General features: G+C 51.2%; 1 protein-coding gene across 1 annotated transcript in view; it reads left to right on the forward strand.

The window, feature by feature from the left end:
* The window catches only part of NUMBL (NUMB like endocytic adaptor protein), a 31,729-nt gene extending 19,492 nt beyond the window's left edge, over nucleotides 1-12,237 (forward strand). The window contains exons 7-10 of the mRNA XM_007942975.1: nucleotides 827-1,016; nucleotides 5,604-5,909; nucleotides 9,421-9,543; nucleotides 11,603-12,237. Coding sequence (XP_007941166.1) covers nucleotides 827-1,016; nucleotides 5,604-5,909; nucleotides 9,421-9,543; nucleotides 11,603-12,237 — 1,254 coding nt within the window. The remainder of the gene's footprint in view (nucleotides 1-826; nucleotides 1,017-5,603; nucleotides 5,910-9,420; nucleotides 9,544-11,602) is intronic.
* Nucleotides 12,238-12,548: the final 311 nt, after the last annotated feature.

Here is a 12,548-nt window from a genome sequence, read left to right on the forward strand (position 1 = left end):
ATCTTTATGAAAGTAGATTGCTCAGTCTTCCTTCTGCGGAGTGGCCGGTGGGTTTGAACCGCCAACCTTCTGGTAAGCAGTCAGATGCCTTAGGTACTAGGCCACCAGGGCTCCTTAGAACCCAGGAAGGTGCTATACTTATGATTCCAAATCAGGGTGAGGTCTGGGGTGGAGGGGTCCTAAACGCAAAGCTTCTGTGTGCTCCGGGCTGCGTGACCCTCCCATGGTTGGCGGAGAACACTCTGTCCAAAGTATCGTCAACCCAGGAAGCTCACCTGACTTTCAGTGTCCAGAGTTTTTATTGGGGTTTTATCCTATAGGTGTGATTGATCATCACCCACATAGTTGAACTGCCTCCACCCTCTTCCCTCCTCTGAGGTCTGGAATGGTATCACTCGACTCAAAGCCTCAACCCTCTGTTCGTGCAGCTGGTCTTCCTGGGATGGCCAGCTTCCATCCCGAGTCCTCTCCTTACCATGAGCTATCTCAGGTGTGGTCCAGGGGACCGGGCATGAATGACCCATACACTCCAGTCACTCAAGAAATCCTAGGACTTAAAGGTCACCTCCCAGGAACTGGGGACAGAGTCCAGCCACATACTTTATTATACATGCACAGCGTGCATTCTTTTCTGTGTGGCTTCTCTCACTCGGGGACTGTCGTTTGTAATCCCCTTTGTCACGGTACAGACGGGCACACTGAGGCTCAGAGAGGTGAAGAGACTTGTTCAGAGCCAGCCAGCATCTAGGGGCTGGAACTCGGGGCTCCAGGCATCCCGTCTGCAGCGCGGCATCTCTGACTCCTCCTGCCTGGCCTCTTCCCACAGGGTGAGAGGCTGAGCCACGCCGTGGGCTGCGCTTTCGCGGCCTGCCTGGAACGAAAACAGAGGCGTGAAAAGGAATGCGGGGTCACAGCCGCCTTCGATGCCAGCCGCACCAGCTTCTCCCGCGAGGGCTCCTTCCGCTTGTCTGGAGGCGGGCGGCCCACAGAGCGTGAGGCTCCAGACAAAAAGAAAGGTGGGTGTTACCTGGAGGGTGGGGCCGGGGGATCCAGTTTTTGGGGGAGAGCTGCAGAGGTCCCGGGACTCTACGGTTTACAAAGCAGGGCGAGACCCCAAAGTTTTATTAGTGTTTGTGAAACACAGTTCAGTTTAAGAGTTCTTGGAGAAATACTCTGCAGGTCACAAGTCATAGCACAACTCACCAACGCTCTATTTCCTGCCAAGTCAGGGAGGTTCTCGGGTGCTTCAAACTGTTTGGGGTCTCCTGAGTTTGGTTAAAGTTCTTGAGAGGGACAGGCACCCAGCAGCCCCTTGGAAGAAAGGCGTGGTGATCGGCTTCCGGAAAGGTTGTTGTTAGTTGCCGTCCAGTCGGTCCCTGACTCGCAGCAACCCCGTGGACACAGTAGACTGCACAGGGTTTCCTTGGCTGGGACTTTCCCGGAAGCAGGTCACCAGTGTTTCTTCCATGGAGCCCCTGGGTGTGTCGGAACTGCCAACCTTTCTGTTAGCAGCCAATCACAAACTGCTTGTGCCACCCAGGCTCCTCCCTAAAGATAACAGCCAAGAAGGCACCCTGGAGCAGCCCTGCTCGTTAACACGTGGGGTCGCCATGAGTGGGAATCGACTCCAAAGCGGTGGGTTTGAATTTTTTGTGTTTTTTTTGGTATCAAAAGTTAGTGGTGCATTATAAATTCAGTTTGCTTGCTTGTGACGTTATAAAAAGAAACAGGATGGAAAAGATTGGAGTATATCAAATGTGGTAAGGGTGACCCAAACCAAACTCACTGCCTTCAAGTCGATGCCAACTCATGGTGACCCCCGTTGGGTTTCTGAGGTGGTAAATCTTTACAGAAGTAGATTGTCCAGTCTTCCTTCCACAGAGCAGCTGGTGGGTTTGAACCACCAACCTTCTGGTTAGCAGTCAAGTGCCTTAGGCACTACCCCCACAGAGTTCTTTTTTGTGGTAAGGATAAGTATGATTTTAATGGTGCTTTTATGCAGTATATACATTTGTATGTGTATGTGGAATGGGTCACCATGTAAAAGGTTTTCTTATTCAAAAAGTTTGGAAAACACCTGATAAACTCTAACACTATGTAAATGGTAAAATAAATAAGTAAAATAAAAACGCTTGAGTCACAGCGCGCATAAAGGAGAGCGTGGAACTGCCCCATAGGGTTTCCAAGGCCGTCAGTCTTTGTAGAAGCCTTTAGCAGCTCAGCGTTTGACCACTGCACCACCAGGGTGCCGATGTAAATAGTAAATACTTTGTAAATTCTAAAATAGTGTGTGTATGCATGTGTATTTTACAGTGCGTTGAATCATGATGTATATATTTTATTTATTTATTTTTTTACTGTAGACTATAGTTTCAAAAAGGAGCTCTGGTGGCATAGTGCCTAAGGCATTTGACTGCTAACCAGAAGTCTGGCAGTTCAAACCCACCAGCCACTCCTCGGAAGGAAGATTGGGCAATCTACTTCCATAGTCATACCACCTCGGAAACGCAAAGAAAGGTTGCTGTGAGTCAGACCTGACTCCACGGCAGTGAGTTTGGTTTGGTTTTTTGGTTTATAGTTTCAAAAAAAATTGAGAAACAGTGGTTAAAATTACTAGAAACTGATTACTGGAAAGAATCATCACTGGAAACCGACACAGATTAAAGGAGAATAAAGAGATCTGACAACTACTCATCAATGGAAGGTGTGATCCAGACTTGGATCCTTATTATTATTATTTTACTTATTTATTTTTCACTAAAAAAAAAACTAATTGCTAATCAGAAGGCTGGCGGTTCAAACCCACCAGCTACTCCTTGGAAGGAAGATTGGGCAATCTACTTCTGTAGTGATACCGCCTTGGAAACCCAAGGAGGGGTCGCTATGAGTCGGATCCAACTTGATGGCAGGCAGGTTTTTTTTTTTTTTTCAAATAAAAATTTAGGAAAGTAAGTTTCTATCATTTACTAGAATATTAGAGTGTACAAGGTATATTTTTGCTTAAAGTTACATAACCATTCACAATCCTTTTTAAAAGTTCTTTGCAACATGGAAAGCATTTTCCGGTTTATGTAGTGTATTAAAATTTGAAGGTTATCAGTGGTAAAACATAACACAATGGACTCAGACACACCAGCAATTAGATGACACAGAACCAGGCGGTCACGTCTCGTCCTGTTATTATAATGTCACCATGAGTCGGAGCTGACTTGGCAGCCCCGCCACCACGCGACAAAGTGAAGTTGACCAAGGTCATGTTTCAGGTTTACAAAGAGCATACTCTGTACACGGTCCTTCTAGTTCACAAACTCTCCATTTAGAATTCACAAAGACCATTCTCACACATAAAGCACATTACAACATCTGCAGAAGATTTTCCTGTTACTGAAGTATACTATAAATTCTCGGTACTTTGCGTTACACAAAGCCCTTACTGTTTGCCCAGCAAATGAGAGTTTACAGAGTAAGGGATGAACTCCCGGACCTGCCAGGAGCTTTGGGGGATAGTGGGTAAGGCATTTGGCTGCTAACCAGAAGGTCGGCAGTTCAAACCCACCAGCTGCTCCACGATGCTGACTCAAGGTGACCCCGTGTGGGTCGGAGTAGAACCGTGCTCCCTCCGTAGTTCTCAGTGGCTGATTTCCTGGAGGTAGGTGACAGGCCTTTCTTCCAGCGTGCCTCTGAGTGCATTGGTCAGCACTTGAGCACTTCACCATTTGTACCACCCAGAAGACAACTTACTCATTACAGATAATGTGTGTGTGTGTGTGTGTGTGTGTGCACTCACCTTGGGACCTTGCCCTCTTTGTTGAGTGGGGAGACCAAGTTCATGGGGCAATGTACTTCCATAAAGATTTACGGCCTTGGAAACCCAGTGGGGGTCACTAGGAGTCAGAACCAACTCAATGGCAGTAGGTTTGGTTATAAGATAGTGGATTACGTTTACTTGCCGATTCACAGTCTGAAGGCACCGTATTTTCACAAAGCATTGTGGTTTGGTTTGTTTTTTTTTTCCTCCTGTGTACGTGAGTAGTTCCCAAGGAGTGCATTTTTTACAAAATTGTCTATTACGGTTTTTTTTTGGCAGATTCACTGCCTCAGCTGGCCCTCTCAAGAGGCCCTGGAATAGCACTGGGGTGCTCATCCTGGGTTTACAGTTGAAGAGTCCTGGGGTGGTACCAATGGTTAGGGTGCCTGGGCTGCTCACCAGAAGGTTGGAGGTTCACGGCTGCCCAGAGGCACCTCCGGAGAAAGGCGAGGGGACCTGCTTCCAGAACAGTTGGCCGTCGAGAGCCTGGGGAGCCAGTTCTCCTGGGGCACGTGGAGTCACCGTGAGCCAGAGTTGACTCGGTGGCAACTGGGAAAAACAAGAATCACTGGGGACAGGGAGACAGCTCCAGGGGTGGGAGGGGAAGAGAAGGACACAGGGGAGAGGTGACCACAGGGAGGAAGAGAGCTATTACATTGTGAGGACTGAAGTCAGTGTCTTGATACAAAATGTATATGAACTTTTGTATAGAAAATGAATTTGCTTTGCAAACTTTCAACCAAACCACAATAAAAATAAAATTGTTGGGGAAACTGGTGCCCAGAGGGGCGGGAGACTTCCTGAGGTCTCACAATGAGGTGGAGGCCAAGGTGGCTTCCCTGTTCCACTCTGTCCTAGGCTGTTTGCACTGCACCAGGCCCCACCCGTGTGCAGGCCTCAGCCACCTCACCCTGGAGGGTGGGAGAAGCCCTACTGGGGGCAGTCACCACGCCCTCTCTGGGTCTGAGTCTAACCCCTCCAGTATTCAAGCTGCAGTTCACTGAGGCCCAGTTAGGAGGGTGTGTGTGTGTATTGGCAGTGGTGGCTGGGACCCTGCCCTATTTGTTGAGTGGGGAGACCAGGTTTTCCCCTAGAGCACAGAAAATAGTCCCAGAAAGGAGAGAGCTCGGTGAGGGGCTGGAACAGTCTGGAAAGCTGTTCAGAGGATGACGTGTGCCTAGAAGGACGGGTAGCGGCTCCCAGAAGGGAGGAGATACTTGCAGTGGAAAGAGTGGTATGCGGGAGACCACAAGAGGCGCAGACAGAGAGAAGGCACGATGGGGAAACTGAGGCAGAGGGAGAGGCAGTTCAGGGCAGTCATTTGAAGCTGGAGTCAGCTTCCCCCGTCCTGCTGTTGTGACTTGGGAAACTTTCCACATCTATGAAATGGGGATGATGATTGAGCCTACCTTGCTGGGTGGTTGTGAAGCTTGATGCATTAATGCCTGCAAAGCCCTCGCAACATTGCACAATATGATGTTCGTGAGCCAAATAAGTGCATGTTACCTTAGTCAGAAAGGGAGTTGGAGAGTCTCAGAGAAGAGAGGGAGGGAGCAGCAGAGGAGGACAGATCAGGGCCAGTAAGCTAGAGAGAGACAGAGGGGTCGGGTTGGGGGAGGATTCCCCAGGGGGCTCCTGAGAGGGTGGTCTTGGCTTGAGTGGGGCAGGATTGGTTTCAGGGCACTGACCCTTGAGGATGAGGAAGGCAGCAGCCTTGGGGAAGATCAGGGGACCAGGTGGGCGGGGCTTGCATGCCAAGGTGAAATGCCTGACCCTTGTCTCTCCATGTCTCCAGCAGAGGCAGCAGCAGCCCCCACTGTGGCTCCAGGCCCTGCCCAGCCTGGACATGTATCTCCGACACCAGCCACCACGTCCCCTGGCGAGAAGGGTGAGGCAGGCACCCCGGTGGCTGCGGGCACCACTGCAGCTGCCATCCCCCGGCGCCATGCCCCTCTGGAGCAGCTGGTTCGCCAGGGCTCCTTCCGTGGGTTCCCCGCGCTCAGCCAGAAGAACTCACCTTTCAAACGGCAGCTGAGCCTGCGGCTGAACGAGCTGCCTTCCACACTGCAGCGCCGGACTGACTTCCAGGTGAAGGGCACAGGTGAGCCCCGGGCTCAGTGGGGAGGAGCATTGGGATCCATTAGCCCTGTCTGCTGCAGGCAAGGAACATAGGAGAAGTGGTAGACACCATGATTGATTAGTACTGTCTGCCCTGGGCAAATGACAGAGAAGTAGAACGTATCATAATTAACTATCAGCATCTGCCATGGGCAAGTTAGAGAGGAGAGGTGGCACAAATCATGATTGATTAGCAATGTCTGCTATGGCAGGGAGGTCTGTCATGGGCTACAGAAAGAAGAAGAACATCACACGTTTTTGTTAGGAGGAAGCAAAGGCACATTGGGTTGTGCTTTCTGCCAAGAGCCTTTGTCCGGTAGAGCCATGAGGTCTAGCTCAGAGGAAAGAAGGATTGTGATGTATTAGCAATGCCTGCCTTGAGCAGGGAGACTAGAGCATAGGCATACATCATGCTCTCCTAGGAATGTCTGCTGTCAGCAAGAAAAAGGAGAGAGGGTGGCTCACCACTTGATTAAGCAGCAGATGTACCATTGGCAAGAAGAGAGAACAGCAGGCAGCAGGAGTCTTAGGTTCTTGCCCAACAAGAGACTCCCAGAATTTGACCAGTGGAACTAAGAGGTGAAGGGCACAGGCGAGCATAGGGATCAGGGACACTGTGAGAGATTAGTGATGTTGGCTGTGGGCAAAGGCGTGGGCAGAGGCCATCAGCACACGTAGTAATTGGTTAGCCAGGTCTTCCAGGGACAGTGGAGAGGAAAGACGTGGCACATCCTGATTGGTTAGCAATGTCTTCCATGAACAGGGCATAGGAGAAAGGCAGTATACATGGCCTGTTTTGTTTGAAGGAAAGATGGAGTTGCATGGGCCTGTCCTCTCTTCCAGCATTTGACCAAGTAGAGCCATGAGACCTGGCTAGGTGAGGGGTCAGTGGCTCAGTGGGGAAAAGATTGTATTTGATTAGTAATGTCTGCCATGAACAAGGGAAAGGAAACCAAAAAAAGCTAAACCTGTTGCTGTTGAGAGTCAGTTCCAGCTCATGGCAGCCTCAGGTGGTACAGAGTAGAACTGCTTCATGGGGTTTTCTCGGCTGTAATCTTTACAGAGGCAGATGGCCAGGCCTTTTTTGCATGGCCCCACTGTGTGGGTTCGAACCACCAACCATTAGTCTCTCAGTCAAGTGCCAACTGTTTGCATCACTTAGGGACCACAAATCAAATCTATTACCATTGAGTCAGGTCTGACTCATGAAAGAGGTGGCACATCATGAACTAAAAGCAGTGTCTGCCATGGGCAAAGGACGAGAGAGGTGGCACGGTGCCATGTTTTTGTCCACGGGAGAAACCAACAGTCAGGGAAGTGATGCAGTCCAGCCGCCTCCCCTGCTGCCATATGCTAAGTCTGAGACACCTACAGCTCGTGGCCTCGGGCGTTGGTGTGGGAGGGTGTCGATCTGTATCCAGGAGGCGGGGCTGCTCCAGAAGGTAACAGTTGAGCAGCTGCCAACGCTGAGAATGACGCACGCTCGGCTCATGTCCCGCAGCCTCCCTTGGCGTCACTCACCCTCAGATCTGCATCTGATACACCTGCTGTACTCACACAGCATGACACTGAGCACACACCTGTGTCCATCACACGCTCCCCGAGAGGTGGCAGCCCCCAGGCGTTCTTTCGAAGCCTCACACTCCTGCAGCCAGCTGCATGCACACGGCGATGTGACTGACTGCCTCACAAATTTCACAGACCCACCCAGCTGCCACCCTCACACGGGCCACACACGCTCAGAAGTCCCACGCCCAGTCATGTCTACCCAGCATTACACACACCCATTGTCACACACACTCAGGAGTCACACTGCATGTCGTACAGTCAAGAAACCACACACACTCAGAAGTCACACTTCAGATATCACACACACTCAGGAGTCAGAACACATGTCATACAGTCAGAAACCGCACACACTCAGAAGTCACACCCCATGTTGCACACAGTCAGAAGTCACACTGAGAAGTTACTCATGCAGATGTTGGAATGCTAGTGGGACCCAGATGTCCCACTCAGAACTCACACACACACAGTCACACACACTCAGAAATCACACGCTCAGGTGTCACACACAGAAGTCTCTCTCTAGCTTTGCCTGCTCTCAGAGCCCACACAGCCGGATCCATGCACTCGGAAGTCACATTTGCAGATCACACACACTCACACTTAGGTGTCCATATCATATACCGCACAGGTGGACTCATTCACACTGGGGATCTCACCTCGGTCACCACACACCTGGATTTCAGCCGTACTCAGACGCCACACCATCAGAAGCCACCTACCTGTTTGGTCCTCACCCACACACAGTCATCACAGACAGTGGCCTGGAAACCATATCTCACCCTGCCCACTGGGCAGTCCCATGTCACACCTGTTGACTCCTGCAGCCTAGTTTTATTCTGATGCTTTCTGGTGCATCACACATGCTCCCTTGGCAACAACCTCTTGGTGACATTATCACTGCCCTTTGTCACACACTGCACTTGGCGGTGATCTGTTGTCTATTTGGATGGCTGTGCTCATCTCATTCCTTCCTGAGGCCAACACAGACCAGTCTGGATGGCACAGGTGCACCTCTGCCCTCAAGATGCACATTATAGGCCAGGCCAGGTCGGGTGCACACGGCCCTGCCTGCGTGCCCAAAGCAAGACTAGGTGTTGTCAGCCAGAGAACAGCAGTGCGGCCGGCATCCATTCTGGCCGGTTGCCCCTGTTGTCCATGTGTGTCATAGTTCTCTGAGGCTGCTGTAACAGAACCACCACAAGTGGTAGGTGGCTTTCACAAGCAGAAGTTCATTTTCTCACTCCAGGAGGCGAGAAGTCCGCACTCAGGGTGCCGGCCCGGGAGGAGGGCTTTCTCTCCCTGTTGGCTCTCGGGGGAGGGCCTTGTCTCTTCAGCTTCTATCGCTGGCTCCTTGGTGACTTCACGTGGCGTGGCATCTACCTTCCCCCAACCCTGCTTGCTCCCTTCCTTGTTTATTCTCTTTTATATCTCAGAAGGGATTGACTTGAGACACACCCTACACTAATCCTGCCTCATTAACATAACACAGAAGACCCACTCCAAATGGGATCACAACCACAGGTATAGCATTTATGGCACGTTTTGGGGAGATGCATTTCAATCCGTAACAGGGTACTTAAACAGATTGTTTAATTCATACATTTTCAATATTTTTTCTGGCTTGTGGCCTCATAGATCTTAAGGTCCTTAGTTCTGTCCCACTCCACTTGTCACTGTCAGCCATCAAATGTTATACACTGAATGTGACTGTTGTACCGCCCAGATGTCACACACCCACACGCACAGTTACCATTTATGTGGCCATGGCTTCTCAGTTACTGCAGAGTGGACTCACCAACCTATACACCTTGTGTGGGACAGGACCCTGTGCTGTAACAGGGGGCCACCTTAGGGCATAGGGGTAAGGGACAGGCTGGGGTGGGGTCTGGGCCTGTTGACTGACCTTCCCTACCCTGACTTCCCAGTGCCTGAGATGGAGCCTCCGGGTACCGGTGACAGTGATGGCATCAATGCTCTGTGTACACAGATCAGCTCGTCTTTTGCCAGCACAGGGGCACCAGCAGCAGGTCCACCACCTGCTCCAACAGGTAAGCCCAGTCCTTCGACTGGGGACACCTGCAGTGCCCCTCCTGCATATTCCCCTTCTCCATCCAGGGTGACCTCAGGGGCTCCAGGAAGCTTGAATCCCACAGGCTTAGTCAGAACCATGGGATCATCTTACAGCTGTGGAATTCTCTTAGTTCATCTTAGTGCTGTGGGGTTGTCTTGGAACCATGAGATGACTTTAGAGCCATGGAATCATCCTAGAACCTTAGGATCACCTTAGAACCATGGGATTGTTTTAGAGCCATAAAATAATCTGGGGGAAGGTTCTTACCTCTCCAGCTTCTATTCCTTACTCCTTGGTGATCTTCAGGTGCCATGGCGTCTGTGTTCCCCCATCTCTGCCTGATCATTTCCTTGTTTCATCTTTTATGTCTCAAGAGATTGATTTACGACACACCCTGCACTAATGCTTTCTCATTAACATAACATAAAAGACCCATTCCCAAATGGGATTATAACCACAGGCACAGGGTTTTTATAATCTTAGAGCCATGAGATCATTTTAGAGCCAAGGGACCATCTTAGAGTTGTGGGATCATTTTAGAACCATGAGATCTTAGAGCTATGGGATCACCTTAGAATCATGGGATCACCTTGGAACCATGGGATCATCTTAGAACCAGGGGGCCTTAGAATTTTGGGGTCATCTTAGAATTATGGAATAATTTTAGAACCATGAGATCTTTCTTTTTTTTTTAATGAGATTGTCTTAGAGCTATGGGATCATCTTAGAACTAAGAGATCACCTTAGAGCCATGGGATCACCTTAGAAACATAAGATCATCTTAGAGCCATAGGATCATCATAGAGCTATGGGATGATCCTAGAACCAAGGGATCACCTTAGAACCATGAGATCATCTTAGGCCCATGAGATCACCTTAGAGTCATGAGGTCAGGCACTGGGAAGTCAGGGTAGGGAAGGTCAGTCAACAGGCCCAGACCCTGCCCCAGCCTGCCCCTTACCCCTATGCCCTAAGGTGGCCCCCTCTTACAGAACTATGGGACTGATTTTAAAACCTTCCTATATTAGAACCAGAGCTCTGGTGGCTTAGTGCCTAAGGCACCTGACTGCTAACCAGAAGCTTGGCGGTTCAAACCCACCAGCCACTCCTTGGAAGGAAGATGGGGCAATCTACTTCTGTAGTGATACTGCCTCGGAAACCCTAGTGGGGGTCGCTATGAGTCGGGTCTGACTAGACGGCATGTAACAACAACAACAACATGTTAGAACCAGAGCTCTGGTGGCATAGTGCCTAAGGCACTTGACTGCTAACTGGAAGGCTGGCAGTTAAAACCCACCAGCCACTCCTCAGAAGGAAGATGGGGCAATCTACTTCCGTAGTGATACCACCTCGGAAGCCCAAGGAGGGGTCACTATGAGTCGGGTCTGACTCAACAGCAGTGAGTTTGGTTTTAATATTTAGAGAGCTACAGCCTTCAAACTACTGATATTATAGTATAACAGATTTGGAAACATGAAATCTCAGAGTCACACAGTTTGAGAAAAGTGTGTTCTGAGAAATGTCACACCATATTCTGGGCTCATCCGAGAGCCATGGAAGCACCTTCCAAGCTCAAACAATGTCCAGGTAGAACTCTAGACTCTTAGAAATACAAACTTAAAGCCGTTGGACCTCACTCCATCAGAATAGTTCACTCTGAGAACAATCCATGCAGTCTCCTAAAACCTTACGTTCTCAAAATACTAGATGCAAGGATGATGTCAGAAATATTTAATAACTGGCTTAGCACTGCCCAGTCTGACTGGAAGCCGACCTCACTGTCAGTCCTGCTTTTTTGATCTCAAGATGTCAGAATCTCAGAATCGTATGATCTTCACACCACGCAACCCTTCCGTGGTCCAGAACAGTTAAACCACTGTCCAGTCAGTACAGCTTGCGAAGAGCAGAGCTGGGCTTCAAAGCCCTGCAGTCTGGCTCCAGAGCCTGTGCTCTGGTGCCTGTGCAGTCCTGAGTGCCAGCGGGAGTTCCGTCCACTACTGCCCAGGCCCCCTCACTTGCCCCTTTCCTCTCTCCAGGGACTTCTGCCTGGGGCGAGCCCTCCGTGGCCTCTGCAGCTACCTTCCAGCCCGGGCACAAGCGGACACCTTCAGAGGCTGAGCGATGGCTGGAGGAGGTGTCCCAGGTGGCCAGGGCCCAGCAGCAGCAGCAGCAGCAGCAAGGAGCCTCGGTGCCCCCTGTGCCCACCATGCTTCCCTCCCTGCAGCCCTTCCCCGCCCCAGTGGGGCCCTTTGACACAGCACCTGCGCAGGTGGCCGTGTTCCTGCCGCCCCCACATATGCAGCCCCCCTTTGTGCCCGCCTACCCAGGCCTGGGCTACCCACCCATGCCCCGGGTACCTGTGGTGGGCATCACACCCTCCCAGATGGTGGCCAATGCCTTCTGCTCAGCTGCCCAGCTCCAGCCCCAGCCCGCCACCCTGCTTGGGAAAGCTGGGGCCTTCCCACCCCCTGTTGTGCCCAGTGCCCCTGGAGGTCAGGCCCACCCACGCCCCAATGGGGCCCCCTGGCCCCCTGAGCCAGCACCTGCCTCGGCCCCTGAGCTGGACCCCTTCGAGGCCCAATGGGCAGCGTTAGAAGGTAAATCCACCACAGAGAAGCCTGCCAACCCCTTCTCTGGTGACCTGCAGAAGACCTTCGAGATTGAACTGTAGCCCAAGCTGCCCCTGCCCACCCCATTATCCCAGGTGCCCCACACCTGGGAGTGGAGGCACAGCCCTTCTCCTGGTCCTGGTACTTGGGGCTGTGCCCCCCAACACTCTCTCTAACCACTTCTCTCTACCACCCCCATAATCACTACAGAACCAACATTGGGACGCCCAGGTTGTGACAAGATAGAATTCAGGGACGGACCCAGCCTGGCTATAGGACTCATTTCACTGCCAGACTCAACCTGGCAATGCCTCCCTCTCCTCACTCCCAGACACCGGGATGGCCACAATCCCACTGAATGCCCTCGGTTCAA

This window comes from Orycteropus afer, unplaced genomic scaffold (genome assembly GCF_000298275.1).
Source record: "Orycteropus afer afer isolate SDZICR_OR568_19922 unplaced genomic scaffold, OryAfe1.0 scaffold00099, whole genome shotgun sequence".
Lineage (NCBI taxonomy): Eukaryota > Metazoa > Chordata > Mammalia > Tubulidentata > Orycteropodidae > Orycteropus > Orycteropus afer.